At 39.8% G+C, this 18,776-nt stretch overlaps 1 protein-coding gene across 1 annotated transcript; it reads left to right on the top strand.

Moving 5' to 3' along the window:
• Nucleotides 1–933: 933 nt before the first annotated feature.
• LOC138338653 (uncharacterized) lies at nt 934–5,014 on the top strand. The gene is made up of 4 exons (XM_069289631.1): nt 934–4,192; nt 4,292–4,463; nt 4,709–4,886; nt 4,988–5,014. Exons 1-4 carry the CDS (start codon nt 934–936, stop codon nt 5,012–5,014), a joined length of 3,636 nt encoding a protein of 1,211 aa, XP_069145732.1.
• Nucleotides 5,015–18,776: the final 13,762 nt, after the last annotated feature.

The following is an 18,776-nucleotide window of genomic DNA, read 5'->3' as shown; positions in this document are numbered from 1 at the left end:
TACAAAGCTGCGGTCTCAACCTTGGATGAAGATCTGGCGTCACAGATAAAGAGAAAGAAGGAGGTTGAGATGGAAACCGAAAGCCTAAGGAAAAGGTTGAACCTGCTTCGTTTGGAGATACACGAAGGAAAGGCGAGAGAAGCGAAAATAGATATCGAGACTGCCGTGTCGTTGGCCAGAAGTGCGGCACTCGACGAAGAATTGGCAACCCATAACCACTTAAAAGGCGGAAGACATCCCGCCCGTGAACAGGGAACAGATAACAGTAGCCCCGTCTATGAAGTAATTGAGCAGGACGTTGAAGAAGAAATCGTCTACAAGCCTCCGTTTCCGACTGTCTGAAAGGAAAGGAAAGACGCCACCACAAGACAAGAAATTGCCAAATGTTGTTTTCCAGAAATTTCAATGTTGTTTTCCAATTCCCTTGTAATCATAATGAAAGAATGAATGGAAAATTTTCATCCTAAATTCGAACTACGTTGGGCCTGAATTCTCCTCGTGAGATACGTAGGCAGCCTTTCCCGGCCCGGCCCCTATCACCAAAAATTTTCATTCTCCTCCGTGTTTCGGAGATACGAAGATAAGATCAACGGACGACGAAAAGCAGCTGCAAGAAAACCATAGCTCAACGTGATTCAGCTTTCCCGAGATGACGTCAAAACAAACAAATTCCTGTTTGTTCAAAATATATTTCCGTCCTCATTCGCGGGTTAAGATGTCCTCAAACAAAGTGACTTGTGTGTTTATCTGTTTTATGTGCGATATTATGCATTTTGTACTCCGGATATGCACTGACAAATTTGCCTTTGAGTTGTTTTTTTCATCACAGGTACCTCTTACTGATCTGTGTCGATAAAGCTGGCAGATCACCACTACTTCACCAGATCAAAAGGTCGCGCAGATTCCTTCCCCAGATCAAACGCAAATACAGACATGGGCGACAACAATGAACAAATCAGCCTCACAGATGTCGTGGTGGCTCAGCCAACTGTGGCAGAGCAGAATGAGCTTATTGCGCAGTTGATGCAGCAAATAGCTGACATGAGGGTAGAGATGCAACGGAGGCAAGACACCCCTCCGCCCGGATTCGGCCCCAACTTTCTCGACGCAAGACCCCCTACATACTTCCCCTCGTCCAGCTCGGATCCTACTCAGCAACGTCCATCGACACCCGTGTATAACCCCTCCAGAATAGATATAACCACCCAAAACCCCCAATACGCGTCAGTCTCCTATCAGACTCCCTCACCACCCCCAGACAATCCTCCACAAATACCACCACACCCCCAAAGCATTCCAATAGCCCCATTACCCCAAAATCAAACCCAAAATCCCGCCGCCTTCAATTCCCAAACACCGCATCCCCACTTTAACCAAAATACCAATCCACAAAATTTCCCGCAAAATTATCAAACCGCACAGAACGTTCCAAGCCCTTCCATAGCTCCACCCCTCCCCAAAAGAACCACTTTTCAAGTCCCAATCCCAGTCGAGCATGAGGTGCACGGCTCCGAGTTGGACCACTATGAGGAGCAAGAAAGAGAGTGGAGGTCGAGGGAAGAAGCAAAGGTAGACATAAAGGAGGAGATCCGGAAGGCAATGAGGGAATTGCAATGTACTCCAGACGTCGCCGGGTTAAGCTACGCAGAACTATGCATCCACCCAGACTTGAACCTGTCTGAAGGGTTCAAGATCCCGAAGTTTGATACCTTCGGTGGGGCGGGCAACCCCATGGCACACCTCAGAGCGTACTGTGACCAACTCGTGGGAGTTGGCAAAGATGAAGCCTTGCTAATGAGGTTATTCAGCCGGAGCCTATGCGGTGAAGCCCTGGAGTGGTTCACGTCACATGAGACTCGACAGTGGCCCAGTTGGAGTGCACTGGCTAAGGAGTTCATCGACAGATTCGCGTACAACGTCGAAATAGTCCCTGATCGGTACTCCTTGGAGAAGATGAAGCAGAAGCCCACAGAAAGCTATCGCGAGTTCGCGTACAGATGGAGGAAGGAGGCAGCGAGGGTGAGGCCTCCAATGACCGAGAAGGAGATTGTGGAGGTGTTCGTGCGGGTGCAGGAGCCCGAGTATTATGACAGAGTCATCTTATTAATCGGCGCCAAGTTCGCCGAGATAGTCAAGGTGGGTGAGACTATTGAAGATGGCCTGAAGTTGGGGAAGATAGCCCGAGTGTCTGCATCACCTGGGTCTTCCGGACTGGTAAGGAAGAAAAGAGAAGAGGTTAACGCTATCTCACACGGGGGAAGAAAGGCCCCTAGAAACTTACCACGTCCCCAAGGCCGCCCTTACCCTCCATCACAGCCTCATCAAGCCTACCGTCCAAACTCAAATCATTCCAGCCACTACAATGCCGGCCCCACTTATCCAGAAGCCCATATTGCGTCGTATCAGAATCCACCCCCGATTCCCCAAAATTTTCCAAACTACCCCCAAGCCTATCAAGTCCCTCTCCACTACCAGAATGTCGCTCCCAGCTGCGCTAATGTACAGCCAAACTATCAAGCGCCATTCCCCGCATATCAAATACAAACCCCAGCATATCAAAGCCCCCATCCAAATTACCAAGCCCCAAGGCCAAACCACCAAACAAATCCCTACCCCAGAACCCAAGCTCCACAACCAAACGCCCGCAATTACCAACAAGTCCCTCCCCCACAGCAGGGCGGGTATGATCCCCCTCGCCCCAGGTCTGAGAAGAAGCCCTCCAGAAGCTTCACCGTGTTGGCTGAAAGTAGAACTAAATTGTTCGAAAGGTTATCCGCGGCCGGATACATCCACCCTGTGGGCCCCAAGCCCGTGGATGTCCATTCCAGATTCTACAGACCGGAGCAGAGATGTGCTTACCATTCCAACAGTGTTGGACATGATACAGAAGATTGTATCAATCTCAAGCACAAGATCCAGGACTTGATTGACCAGGAAGTGGTCTCTCTTCAGCCCGCGGCGCCAAACGTCAACACGAATCCGTTGCCAAATCATGGGGGTGGAAACATCAACATGATAGAAATTGACGATGATAAGCGTGAAGCCAAGAGAATTACTCCTATTGTTCAGGAAGACTTGGAGAGGGCTGTCGCTTCTTTGAGCGTCAGGGAGAAAGGAGAGTTTGTCATTCTGACACCTGCAAAGGCTGTTGCCTTGGTGCCCTCAAGGACTCTCCCCAAACCCAAGTTTGTGATAGAAACGGCCGTGGCTCAAGGCATGACTAGGTCCGGAAGGTGCTACACCCCTTATGAGCTTGCTCTCGGAGGACAGAAGAAGGACCATGCTAAGAGGCCGATAAGCGAGGGGGAAGCAGAAGAGTTCTGGAGAAGGATGCAGCCGAAGGACTATTCCATCGTCAAACATTTAGAGAAGACTCCAGCTCAGATATCTGTATGGGCCCTGCTGATGAGCTCTCAGTCCCACAGGCAGGCCTTAATGAAAGCTCTTGATGATACATACGTGCCCTCAGGCACAAGCAGCGACAATGTAGCTGCTATGATTCACCGAGTCATTCAGGGACACCGTATCAACTTCTGCGATGATGAGTTGCCATCCGAAGGGAGAGCCCACAACAAAGCTCTACACATCACCGTGGTATGCCGCGGAAAGATCGTCAACCGTGTTTTGGTAGACGACGGATCGGGCCTAGACATATGCCCCTTGTCCACGCTGAAGCAGCTGAGGTTTGACCTCGGAAAGTTGGAGAAAAACCAGGTCAATGTGAGAGCATTTGATGGTGTGCAGAGAGAGACGTTAGGGGCGGTGAACTTGATCATCCAAATGGGCCCCGCGGAGTTCGAGGCAAAATTCCAGGTGTTGGATATCGACACCAGCTATAACCTCCTTTTGGGAAGGCCATTTATTCATATGGCTGGAGCCATCCCTTCCACTCTTCACCAAGTGATGAAACTAGTATGGAGAAATGAAGAACTAGTTATTCACGGGGAAAGGAGCCATTCGGGTAAGCAGGTGCCGATCTTGGACGAGACGCCGCAAACTTCGGATTTCTACACAGTGGAGTTGGTAAATGCCACCGATGAGGGCCTGGCACCACAGACTCCCATGCCGGCCGTGTACAAAATGATCGCCACGGTAATGCTGCAGAGCGGATTCGAACCAGGTTTCGGATTAGGAAGGAATGCGCAAGGGATCATCGAGCCAGTTCCGGTCCTTGCTACAGGATCAAGGTATGGTTTGGGGTTCATCCCCACAGATGATGATATGAAGATGAAGAGGAAAAGGGATCAAGGGTTGACTAAGCCGATCCCGCATCTCTATTAATCCTTTCCAGTCCGGGAGCGTGCCGAGTCTGCAGACGATGGGGAAGGAATCTGTGACCTGTTCAAGGAGATCAACGCCGTCATCGAGGAGGAGGCTGAGCCTGCAGGCATTCGTGATACTGAACCAGGGGAGATGCTGCAAAATTGGACGTCCACGCCGATCCTGATGCCCCGAACTCTGTGGTAGAATGGAGTTATTTTGTGCATGCCAAAATCGGTGGTCGTTCGGAAGAGGCCCGAGACCCACCATTTCTGCATTTTCTTGATTTTGAATTTTGTTATGATTGTTTAAAGGGCGACGTGGCCTCGTGCCATGACCCAACTTTGCATCTTGATTCAATTTAAATGAAAGCCTCCTTATTTTGACTTTGTTTATTCGATTGCTTGTTATATTTTGCTTTTCTAATTTTGTCTGTTTATGATTTCAGTAACGTAAGTTACAAACCTGCCAACGTCATGTCATGTCATGAGCTAAACGAACAAAATGAGGCAAATGACGATGAGGCTGACGACTACGACGAAGAAAGTGGGGAACCAGACTATGTAGTAGAAGAGTTTCGACAGTTCGAGAATCAACATAAACCGAATCTGGAGGAAACAGAGACGGTAAATTTGGGAGATTCAGAATGTGTCAAAGAGGTTAAGATCAGCACTCACCTGAATAAAACTCAGAAGGAGAGCCTGATTCATTTGCTTGCCGAATACAGCGATGTGTTTGTTTGGGAGGTCAGTGATATGCAGGGGCTGAGTACCGATGTCGTATCTCATAAGCTGCCTATCAACCCAGGGTTCGAGCCAGTGAAGCAAAAGACTTGGAAATTCAAGCCTGAGTTGAGTTTGAAGATTAAGGAGGAAATCACCAAGCAGATAGAGTCCCGGTTGGTAGAAGTAATGCAATATCCCACCTGGTTGGCGAATGTCGTTCCGGTCGCCAAGAAAGATGGAAAAATCAGGATTTGCGTTGATTACAGAGATCTCAACAAGGCTAGTCCAAAGGATAATTTCCCGTTGCCAAATATCCATATTCTGATTGATAACTGTGCCAAACATGAGATGCAGTCATTCGTGGATTGTTACGCGGGTTATCACCAGATTCTGATGGATGAAGAAGACGCGGAGAAAACGGCCTTCATCACGCCTTGGGGGGTATATCACTACAGGGTGATGCCGTTTGGGCTCAAAAACGCCGGTGCCACTTACATGAGAGCCATGACGACTATCTTCCACGACATGATTCACAAGGAAATTGAAGTGTACGTGGACGACGTCATAATTAAATCCCGCGAGAGTTCGGATCATTTGACACACCTGCGAAAATTCTTTGAACGTTTGCGTAGGTACAACTTGAAGCTAAATCCCGCCAAGTGTGCTTTTGGAGTCCCAGCTGGGAAATTGTTAGGGTTTATAGTCAGCAGAAGAGGTATTGAGCTCGACCCTTCCAAGATTAAAGCAATTCAGGAGTTACCTCCGCCGAAGACGAGAAAAGAGGTGATGAGCTTCTTAGGGAGATTAAACTATATCAGCCGGTTTATAGCACAGTCGACGGTGGTATGTGAGCCTATCTTCAGGTTGCTGAAGAAAGATGCCCCAACTAAGTGGACTGAGGAGTGCCAGACCGCTTTCGACGCTATCAAGAGCTACTTGTCTAATCCACCAGTATTGGTTCCTCCGCGAGAAGGGAGTCCTTTTTTGCTGTATTTGTCTGTTTCAGATAACGCCTTTGGATGTGTACTGGGTCAACATGACGAGACAGGAAAGAAGGAAAGGGCAATCTACTACATCAGCAAGAAATTTACTCCGTACGAGTCTCGTTACACTCTGCTGGAAAGAACATGTTGTGCTCTGACGTGGCTTGCCCAGAAGCTGAGGCACTATTTGTCGTCGTACACTACATATCTTATCTCCAGAATGGATCCATTGAAGTATATTTTCCAGAAAGCGATGCCGACCGGGAAGTTAGCTAAATGGCAAATGCTGTTGAGTGAGTTTGACATCGTGTACGTGACTCAGAAGGCAATAAAAGCACAAGCTTTGGCTGATCATCTTGCGGAAAATCCCGTTGATGAAGAGTATGAACCTCTCAAGACATATTTTCACGATGAAGTAGTGTAATTTGTGGGTGAAGATATCTCTGAAGCTTATCCAGGTTGGAGATTATTCTTCGATGGAGCGGTGAACCACCAGGGTAAAGGTGTTGGAGCAGTCTTGGTATCAGAATCTGGTCAGCACTATCCTATAGCGGCTAAACTACGATTCAACTGCACAAACAACATGGCTGAGTATGAAGCTTGCATTCTCGGTTTGAAAATGGCCGTTGACATGAATGTATACGAGTTACTGGTTATTGGAGATTCAGACCTCTTGATTCATCAGGTTCAGGGAGAATGGGCTGTGAAGAACCCGAAGATTGTACCTTACGTACAATATGTGCAAAATCTGTGTAAAAGGTTTCGCCAGATCGAGTTCAGACATACTCCCAGAATACAGAATGAATTAGCTGATGCTCTTGCCACCATCGCGTCAATGATCAAACATCCGGATACTGATTACATCGACCCGTTGGATATAGACTTGAAGGAACATCCAGTCCATTGTTCACATGTTGAATCAGAACCAGATGGTTTGCCCTGGTATTTCGACATAAAGAGGTACTTGGAGTCTGGGACATATCCAGAAGACGCCGCATCTAATCAAAAGAAGTCGATACGTCGTATGGCTCTCAATTTCTTTTTGAATGGAGAAGTCCTTTACAGGAGGACTCTAGATTTGGGCCTTTTGAGATGCGTGGATGCTACTGAAGCCGTGAGGCTTATTGAACAGATACATGCTGGAGTCTGTGGCACACATATGAACGGGCTTACCTTGGCAAGAAAAGTCCTTCGAGCCGGTTATTTCTGGATGACTATGGAGCATGACTGCTGCAAATTCGTGCAAAAATGCCACAAATGTCAAGTGCACGGCGATCCGATACGGGTGCCACCTCACGAACTTAATGCTATGAGTTCGCCTTGGCCATTTGTAGCTTGGGGAATGGATGTCATCGGTCCTATAGAGCCAGCCGCTTCTAATGGACACAGATTCATTTTGGTTGCCATCGATTATTTCACCAAGTGGGTGGAAGCAGCCTCTTACAAATCGGTAACCAAGAAAGTGGTGGCCGACTTTGTCCGCAACAATCTGATATGCCGATTTGGAGTTCCAGAATCCATCATCACGGATAACGGTGCAAATCTCAACAGTCATCTGATGAAAGAGATATGTGAACAATTTAAGATTGTTCACCGAAGGTCCACTGCTTATCGCCCTCAAATGAACGGAGCTGTAGAGGCCGCCAACAAGAACATCAAGAAGATTCTGAGGAAAATGATTGACAAGCAGCGGGGTTGGCATGAAATGTTGCCATATGCTCTACTGGGTTATCGAACGACGGTCAGAACATCAACTGGAGCTACTCCATACTTGCTAGTATACGGAACAGAAGCAGTCGTACCTGTTGAAGTCGAGATACCGTCACTGAGGATCATCCAAGAAGCTGAGCTAAGTAATGCTGAGTGGGTTAGCAAACGGATTGACCAACTAGCTTTGATTGATGAGAAGAGGATGGTTGCTGTTTGCCATGGCCAGTTGTATAGACAAAGAATGACTCGCGCTTTTCACAAAAGAGTAAGAGCCAGAAATTTTGAAGTTGGTCAGTTGGTTCTTAAGCGTATTTTTCCTCATCAAGACGAGCACAAAGGAAAGTTCGCACCGAACTGGCAAGGTCCTTACATGGTTCGCAAAGTACTATCTGGAGGTGCTTTAGTCTTGTCAGAGATGGATGGCGCTGTATGGCCCAAGCCTATCAATTCAGATGCTGTCAAGAGATATTACGCGTGAAGTTCGTTTTGCATTTTCCATCATTTACTTGTAATCTTCTGTTTGCTTGTATTTGTTCGAATTTGAATTCTTATCCCTCTTGTAACGAACTACGTCTGACCTGAATTCTCGAGAACGAGATACGTAGGCGGCCCATGTCGGCTTCGGTCACCCCATTTATCCCCTTTAATCATTTCTTTGCACCTGAACTACGTTCGACCTGAATTCTCAAGAATGAGATACGTAGGCGGCCTTTGTCGGCTTCGGTCGGTTTCTTTGTAGATTTTATTCTTGTTAACCTTTAAGGGGAACTACGTTTGACCTGATTCCTGCCTCAACGGGATACGTAGGCGCCACAAGGGCTCGGTCATATATCTCGTAAATTTTATTCCCCCCTTCTACAATAGAAACTGGGACAGAATTTTTTTTTAGAGGGACTCAAAAAATTCTCCAGAAGGAACCTTCTCTTTAGCGGATCAAACTAAAGACATTTCGAATTTGCGACTGGGACAGAATTTTTGAGAAGATCTCAAAAATTCCGAGATCTGTGCGATTACAATGGAAAGAGGAGCAAGATACTAAACTGGGACAGAAATTTTGAGGATAGCCTCAAAATTTTGTCATGGGACTTCCCTACAAGTCCGGAATGCCTCTGAAATTCATTCGACAAGCGACGGACTCAAAGAAGCTCGTTAAGCCTGACATGACATGACTTGGCATTGACTTTTCGAGATACTATTTCCTAAAAATTTCTTGCTTCTCTTAAAAATTTTCCTTTTATATTTCATCTGTTTTGGCATAAGATATTTTCTTATCTATCAAGAGTCGGGAAATCAACCGGAGACATCAAGACAAGGAGCAAACAACCGAAGGGATCGACACAGATCAGTATGTTTAAAACTGACAATTTTTCTGTGGATGCAGGTTTATAGCTTCGCTTCAAAATCGGCCGAATTCTTCCGACTTATGAATACGGAGAAGGAGAAAACTATCTCCAAAACCAGTGATTTTATTGAAAGCGGGAATATCGTTTGCGTCAGGATGCTTATGAATGTGTTTGTTTATTTCAAACCATTCTCAACAATGGGAAATTTACAAAATATCCAGTCAGATTCAAAGGTGAATCAAACGGAAATCATGCATCGCGAGTCAATAATTATGCATGACGAGAAGATTTCATGTCTCGTCAAAATTTATCATCGCGAGAAGAATTTATGCCTCGCAGGAATTCATGCATCGCGGAATCATGCATCGCGGAAATCATGCATCGCGAGTCAATAATCATGCATGACGAGAAGATTTCATGCCTCGTCAAAATTTATACATCGCGAGAAGAATTTATGCCTCGCAGGAATTCACGCATCGCGGAATCATGCATCGCGAGTCAATAATTATGCATGACGAGAAGATTTCATGCCTCGTCAAAGTTTATACATCGCGAGAAGAATTTATGCCTCGCAGGAATTCATGCATCGCGGAATCATGCATCGCGGAAATCATGCATCGCGAGTCAATAATTATGCATGACGAGAAGATTTCATGTCTCGTCAAAATTTATACATCGCGAGAAGAATTTATGCCTCGCAGGAATTCATGCATCGCGGAATCATGCATCACGGAAATCATGCATCGCGAGTCAATAATTATGCATGACGAGAAGATTTCATGCCTCGTCAAAATTTATACATCGCGAGAAGAATTTATGCCTCGCAGGAATTCATGCATCGCGGAAATCATGCATCGCGAGTCAATAATTATGCATGACGAGAAGATTTCATGCCTCGTCAAAATTTATACGTCGCGAGAAGAATTTATGCCTCGCTGGAATTCATGCATAGCAAAAATCATGCATCGCGGAAGTCATGCATCGTGAGTCATTAATTATGCACAACGAGAAGATTTCATGCCTCGTCAAAATTTAGGCACGACGAGAAGAATTCATGCCTCGTCAAAATTTGCATATCGCAAGAAGATTTTATTCTTCGCTGAAAGTTATGCATCGCGAGAAGATTCATATCTCGCAGGAATTTATGTAGCGCGGGAAGATATTCATGACCCGCAAGAAGACGTACTTGGATAAAGAAAGAGCAATACTTATCCATTGGCTTCGACTGCATTATGTTATTTCTTATAAAAACAAACATCATGGAGAGCATCGAAGATGACAACAAAAGAAACATCAATATCGCATCAGCATTTATTTATTTATTTCGACATCAAGTATGGAATACATTGAAGATGATATTGCAAAACGCAAGGCATAAGCTTTATTTGCTGGACGTCAGACCGATCGAGTCGACGTCGAACATGGAGGAGAACAATGAAGTGTCGACATGGTAAAAGACACTGTCTCCCATCCTAATTGCATTTTTAAGCTGACGAGTTTTATCTCAGTCTTTGTCGAGAGCATCCGAAAGGATGAATTCTCCAAAACCACAAGTGCGGACGACATCAAAAAGGATGCAGCACAACGTGGAACTTTTTCTTAGCAGCGAACTGGGACACAGTCCAAAGAGGAGTGTCAAACTCTTAGGACGCGAGCAGGGAAGCGACTTCAACCACAATCGAACCACCCTCTCGAGGCTTACGGGTTTTCTCTAGTTCTGTCAGTTTCTGTCTCGCTTCCGAAAGTTTTGTTTTATCGGAAGCAAGTTCCCAATCTGAGTGACAATACGCCAAAAGATTTGGAAATTATGTCCGTGTAAGTTCTTAATTATGGGTGTGAAGCGCGCCACATTCATGGCTAAGAGGTTACAAGCCTCTTTTTCATACTCGTTTAATGTGTCACTCGTCCAAAACCGAAGGTTAGCTAGCATAATAGTTTTCCTTTTCCAACGATCGAGTCGAACTACACACAGCCTGATTCCGAAGGTTTAAGGGTATGTAGGCGGATTCAATGTTGAAAACTCGGCTGTATTCCAACATTCGCTCTCGAATTCTATTCTCGAGCATTTCAATACCTTCATAATCCGGTATCGAAGTGGCTTTGATTCTTTCAAAATCGTGCGATAAATCAATCTATTTGAACTACAAGTGGCCTGAATTCTCATATAGCCTGAGACATGTAGGAGACCCGTTTGCAAGGGTTCGTCTATAATTCCTAAACCCTGTGTCGAATCCTTCCTGTAAAACGATTGGGTTTGATCAAAATTGGTTGGTCAATTTCATCTTCCTCGAGTTGCTTGCGTCAACCCGAGTAAAATGAGGGACAGTTGTTGACACCCAATTTTGACCCGCGTCGGTATGAGTTAGTTAGTTTTATAAACCTTGCGAAAATAAATATATGTACATATATACATATATGTATATACATATATGTATATGTATATGTGTATATCTTAAACCCATTCCTTTACCCCAGGCCCAGCCCCTCTTAATCTTCAGCCCCAACATTAATTCCCAGGCCCAATTACCTCAACCCAACCCAATTCAAACCCAAAAACCACCCAAAAAACCCGACCCAACACCTGACCCAACCCCAATAACCCGTTTCCCCCCCCCCCCCTTTCTTCTTCAGCACATTCAATCTGTTCCCAACAGAAAACCAGAACAAAATAGAAACCCAGAACAACAAACGAAACCCGGAAAACCCCGCGTCTCCCCCACGCTCTCGTCTCCCTCACGCGTCTCTCCCCACGCGACCTCCCTCTTCTTCTTTCCCTTCTCCCATCTTCCCCACGTCTGTTTTCAGAAAACAGAAATACACCAAATTCCCAAGAAACAGACGCGCGACAGCCCCAAATCGGAAATCTCTCCAAAATGCTCCGCGTCTCTCCCTCACGCTCTCTCCCTTTCTCTCCCCATCCCATCGCAGCCTGTAAAAAACGCAGAAAAACAGAAGCCCCACCCGCGTTTCTCACGCGACCTCTCTCCCTCGCGCGTCCCTCTCTCCTCGCCAGTACGCCTCGCAGCAGACCTGCTTTCGGCGGTGGCAGACCTGTTTTCGGCTGTAGCAGACACGACTGCCATCCCTTCCCCTTTTTTCCGTTTCCGCAAAGGACGAACCTTTTCAGAAGGGATGGTGCACCATTAATGGAAGAGATTTCAAATTTTGAAATCAAAGGTCACGTCCCCGCCCTCCCTCTTCCGCAACCTTTTCCCTTTCTATTTAAACCCCTCTTCTCCTTCAGAAAAGGGGTTGGAATTTTCGGAATTGAAGAATCGTTAAACATTTAGAGATTTTTATCAAAATTTCAGAGGGGTTAGAATTTTGAGCGCTAGAAATTTTGGGAGTTGAAAAATTGTTAGATATTTGAGATTTTTGAAAAGAAAAGGAAAACACAGAAAAAGACATCATAGCGCAGTCTCCCTGCTTTCCGTCGCCTCTGTGCTGCTTGTTGGAACTCTTAAACTCGCGTCGTGGTGGAAGTTGCTGTCGTCTTGCTCGCGCCGTCCCAGTCGCTGCTCCTCAACAGGTAATATCTCTTCCGTTTTGGATATGTTTTGTTGCGAATGTATTTAGCCATTTGGCCTCTCCCGAATCCGACGCATAGGGTGATTTCTCGTGTGGTTTTGCTGTTCGTCAACTGTTGTTCCTATGCTTTCATCTCTGTTTCTCCTCATGTCAAGCTTGTTTAATTGTTGTTTGCTTAATCTGCTGGCCATGTTTTTTTTTTGTTTGTTTATAAATTCGATTCTGTTGACGAGTATTGCTTGTTATTTAGGGTCATCATAGGTGTTGTTTCGTCCTTTTAAATTAAATGTTCGCTGTATCCTCACGTCATCCATGCCCGCTGGTTATTCTGTAGCTCTCTCAGGATTTGGTTTCTTTAAGAGATTCAGTGGCATCGATATTTTATTGATGGTATTGTTGAGTTATGTTATAGTTTCTTTACTCCAAGTATTTTGTTGCTCCCAAGCTGTTAAGTGTGTTGCTTTCGAGGTGGAATTGTATCTTAGAATTGCATCAGTTTTTTTTCTTTCGTGAGATTTGATTAAGTGTGATAGCTTTGTTGGGGTCCGTTTGTTCAATAAGACTGTTGCTCATTTTTGTTAAATAGTGGTGGTATAATCTCTGTATATGACAAGTGCATCAGTATGTGTGTGTGCACGACATGTCACCATTTGTTTCATGTCTCGGTTCTTTGGAAATTATGTTTAAGTTTTCTGTTTCTCTTAATTTTTGACTTCGTAATAGTCTGTTTTTTTTTTATCTCCGTTTATTCAAGATGCGTGTTATTAGTCCATCTTTCGCATACTAATTCGTTTCTACTTTGTTGCATGGGAAACTTCTTCTCGAGTCCATTTTGGGACTCCCCTTTATCCGTCCTCCTCCGTGCATCTCGGAAGGGCCTTAAAGGCTAAAATTCCCTTCATTCGAGTCATATATAATCAAGCGTAGCGGAGATTGAAGAAATCAAAGAAAGCGAAATTGGATTTTTATTTACTTTCTTTTGTATTCTGTTTGTAATGGGCATAAGCCCTTGTTGCTTTCTTTTCTCGTATTTATTTTATATGTTTAGATTAGGACAGGTTGAAACGGGTTAAAACCCAAAAGCAGGTGGGTCCAAAATTCGGTCAAGGCGAACAGAATCCGAATTTGGACCCAAAAATTTCTCTCTCCCTCTCTCTCTCTATCTCTCTTTGCTACTTGTTTACGTTTTATTTTGAATGTCGTTAGCTTAAGATTAGAAAACTCCAAACCCCCTTCGAAGCGCCTTCTATTTTATCAAATCTCAAAACTAAAATGGAATCTCAAAACGATAAATATTTCAACTCGTAAGTTGTTTAAAACTCTAACATGTTCAAAATTCAAATTCTAAGTTAGTTTGAATTTAAAGAGCTTTAAAATCTGAAAATTCGCCTAAGTAAATTTCTCATAAGTTTAATGATTTCAAAATTGCAAAGTTAAAATAAATAATAGTCAAATAAGTTAATCGCTGGAAAACCGTAATTAGCGGAGTGTCTTAGGTGCCTTTAACACCTTCCTAAGACACTAATATGAATCCCGAACCCTTAAAAGTTTTCAAACAATTTTCTGTTTAATTATTTGAAAACAAGTTTTCTTAATTTTCGCAAAATTAAGTGGCGACTCCTAAAAGTCAAAAATACCCTCTTTCGAAAATCACCTCTTTTCGATAAAACAAGAGTAGCTTGAAAAAATAGAAAAAGAAAGGGATATTAATTCGTTGAATTTAAATATTAAATTCATTATTATTTTTATTTTTTTAAATTTACACACGAAACGTAATATGTGGGGAAACCCATTAATAAAACTATTTTGTAAATTATGAATTTAACAAGAATGAAACGGAAGATTTGAATTTACTTACAAATATTTTCTAGTTATATAAAAAAAAATTATGGGTGTATTAAAAAATAAGAAGATCTTGATTATTCTTAATGAATAAAATTTATTCAAAAAATAAATAAATATTTTTTGGAAACCATTTTCCTCGTTAGAATTTGAAAATATAAAAGTTGGAGCATCATGCCGGGTTTTATAATTATTTTTTAATGATTCTGTTTATTATGAAATTTTGGATTTAAATGAAAGGAAAATCCATTTAAAGTAGTTGAAAATTCTAAGAGGAACATCTTTCATTTTTGAATAATCAATAAAATAGGGGATACAAAAGAAACTTAATTAATTTATGAGATAAGTATAAAAAATATATTTAATTTTTTTTTTTTAGTTTCACATCTAGATTATTTCTTATTAATTTGAGAAGCACATTTAAATGATGTGTGTATTACATTATTTTTTATTTGAATTTTTTTTGTCATATGACATTCTACCTTAATAAAATATTTCACCTTAAAAAAATAAAAAAATAAAATAAAAGTACCGCAATGATTTATTATTTTAATCTCTCCGCACTATTATTTTATTTCAAATCTAAAATTTATAAAATATTTTCAAAAATTTCATACTTTAAAACAACCCCCACCCCACCCCACCCACTCATACAAAAAATATATGGGGAAATTTCATATATGACAAACATATTTTATGAAATTACATTTTGTGGGTATAGTTTAAATAATTACATTCCATGGATATAGTTTAGTTTGTTAAGTGACTTCAAATTTGTATAAAAAAAATTTTTAATTAAATTTATACAAATTTTTTTTTTAATAAATGGTAACAGTAGCACAAAAGATGGTAACAATAAATTCACATAATTTCCATGATTTAAGCAAAACATTCAAAATCAAATATTTTTCCAAAAAAAGAATTCTAAAGCTATAGAAAGACAATACCAGTTCAAAGTCAAATATTTTCTCAATTTCTTTTAGGAATTTGTAGAATGTACAATAATTTTGATATATATATTACAGTTATAGATGTGCATCTGTGATTTCAAGTTTTCTTTTAAAAAAAATATTAATGATTAAATTGATTGTATAATATTCATTTGTTAATCGTATATATAGTAAGCTTGAAATCTGTTTTTACATTTGAGTGTGTAACGTTTATATATACAATATTTTATTAAGGTTCATAATTTTTTGTATATATCGACGAATTTGTATAATGTATTATAATTTTGTATATGTATTATAGAGTGATTTTAACAAATTTCTTCTATAGAAAATTAAATAATTGTATACAAATAGATATTGCCTCATAAGACTTTGTATACATTACCCTAATATTCAACCCACTATATACTTAACTTTAGTAATTGATATACAACTAATAAAATATACAATTAAGACCTGTTTCATAATACTTTGTATATATTACCTTAATATACAACCCCCTGTATACTTTATAATTTGTCTAAACGACTTTGTATATACTACATTAATATACAAACTTGATATATACTTAACTCCAGTATTTTGTATATAACTACTAAAATATAAAATTATAATATACAATTATAAATTAGGCATATTCCTATAACAAAATACAATTGTTTTTTTGTATATATATACAAAAACAAAAACAAAAAGGAGCCTTTAAGATACAATTCACTACTATCCCCTATTAACTTAGTATACTAGTCTTTATATACATAAATTAAAGAATCTGTATAAACTAATCGAATATACAGATCCGTACAATAACTAATGGAATATACATATAACTAAGGGAAGATACATATAACTAAACATGTGTGTATTAAACATGCAATATACTATATACAATTATGTGAATATACAAACATTACTTAAACAAACAATTTTTGTATATCGACACATAAGTAACAAAATATTCTATCTAAAATTGTGTTTTAAGCCACTACCTCATCCTCTGAATCACTGGTTAGTTTTTTCTTCTTTGTTCTTTCTTCGACAATTTTAATACCTCTAGCTATGACATTGTTAACAACTTTTTGAATTGCTATTGGGTCATTTTTTTTTGGATCTCAATTCTTCCTTTGATTTTTTATCTTGAACTTGTTTGGATTTGCCATAGACGCTACATCAACCCCAAAATCTTGAGTTAAATCTATTAAAAACGATCGTCAACAATATTGACATGCAATGAAATACCTCTGGTAATTCTCATAGATGAAGATGATTCATCCATTTCGATTTTGAAAAATTTATAATTTAATAAGAATTATTGATTATTTCAACAAAAAAATATGAAAAAGGTAAGAAACAAAATACATATACAATTGTTGAATAATGAAAAAATAAAAACAATTGATACACGCATAGATTTTAGGGGTTACCTGCTAAAGTTGAATTGAGAAAGTGATTTTTTTTGTTTGAAATTCAAAATTGGATAGAAGGAGTGATTATAGGAGAAAGGGGTGGAATATAAATAGGAGAGATAATATTGATTTGTATAAAATTATATATAAAATCAAAATAAAGATTTTTTACGGTTGATTTAGGAATAGGTGATGGATCCCATTAATTATGGCAAAAAAAAGAAACTATAATCATAGAAAGTAAATAAATTAAACTATATCCTTATTATATAATTACTTAAGGATGTTTGCCATCCTATGTAATTTTCCCAAAAATATATACATTATTTTATTTTTTAAAAAAACTAATAAATTCTACCCCACCAAATATAACTGTAACCCTCGCTCCCAATTGATTTATTTATTGACATTTTCCTCATTTTTTGTTACATATATACATATATTTTTAGAAATATTTTTCTTATATTTACTTACCGAATATAACATTAATAAAAAAAGTTAATTTTTAAAAAATCTTGCAGCACGTTACCAAAATTTTCCTAAAAATCATCTAACACAAAACGAGAAAAAAAATTTAGAAACGGAGTGTTAAAAATTTATTTAATTTTTGTCAAAGTAAGATGTTTTGTCCAAGTAGAGTGTGATGTATTATTTTTAAAAATAAAAAAATAAAAGAGAGAGTGTGTTTTTCAAACTAATATGCAATAGTTTAGGTATGAATTTCACACTCCCATAGTTTGAATATGAAACTAAAAAAAATGAAACATTAGGCGTATTTTTTACACTTATCTCTTAATTTATCGATAACTTGACTACTTTATATTATAACAAAGGGTAGGTAGATTTCATATTCTTATCAATTGCGTGTCATTATTTTTACTTAGTTTTTGTTTTGGTGTTTGATATCGGAATTCAATTCAAATAAATTTATGTGAGAAGTTCTTTGTGGTCAAACCTAAAACCTCTGACCAAAGTAGATAGTATACTTTTTTTTGCACACTATGGTGATAATTTTTCTTACTACTGGCCCCTCAAATACATTGTCACGTTTAATTTTTATTTTTAAAGTGTGACGGGTGGGAGACAAGTTTGCTAATTGCGATTCAAATCATAGCTATCACACATTAATTTTATCTATGATCCCAAAGATGTTTTAAGTCTAAAGAAAGATATAGAGCGATTGATTTTTGAATTCACTTGAACGCAATACTTTTAAAGATAGATCTTTTTTTTTTATGTTTATACATTTCACCGATAAGAGAGCACAAATACAAACAGACAAAATAACAAGGAAAAACAAAAGAAACTGAAAAAGAGTAATAACAAGGAGTTCTCAATACTCTTTATTTAGAAAATTATAGTTTATATACGATAAAATAGTACTTGTTATTGATAAATAATAGACTTTGAAAATGATTAAACATCTTTTTAAAATTTCTGACTTTGTCATCGAAAGACTCTAAGGAGAGTTAGTCATTTGATCATGAGATTATTCAATTAAGACAAACGGCTAACAAATACTCTTTCCAATTTAATCTGTTTGTGTTACTTTACTACTAAGTTTGTTTTAAAATACCTTTGACAACTCTTTAGTTTTAAAAATCATATCTTAAAATGACATATATTTAGGTTGTAAATCATATCATACTTTCTTTTATGTTTTAAAGTCATAAATGCATAATAAATCATACAAATCATGTTAAATCAGTACAATAAGGTTCTTAAAATCAAATTGAAATAATGAAAATAGAAATTTATGAAGAAAGACCAAATTTCATAAAAATCCCCACCTTTACTTCTAACAATCTTGTGAGATTCTTGAGAATCGGTTACTTTAGGTATGAGAGTCGCGGGATACTCTCATTGAAGTCTTACATACTTTGAATCAGTCTTATTGAAACCCTAACTTAGAAAAGGAATCCAAAGTCCCTTTTGAACTTTAGAATGAGTTCTTATTTTCGGTAGACACGGGAGAGAGATTTGATGTTAGAATCTTATATAAAATTCGTCACTAGAGATTGAGATTATT

Source organism: Solanum lycopersicum, chromosome 9 (genome assembly GCF_036512215.1).
Source record: "Solanum lycopersicum chromosome 9, SLM_r2.1".
Taxonomy (NCBI): domain Eukaryota; kingdom Viridiplantae; phylum Streptophyta; class Magnoliopsida; order Solanales; family Solanaceae; genus Solanum; species Solanum lycopersicum.
The sequence above is the reverse complement of the archived record's forward strand: the minus strand, read 5'-3'. Positions and strand labels throughout refer to the sequence as shown.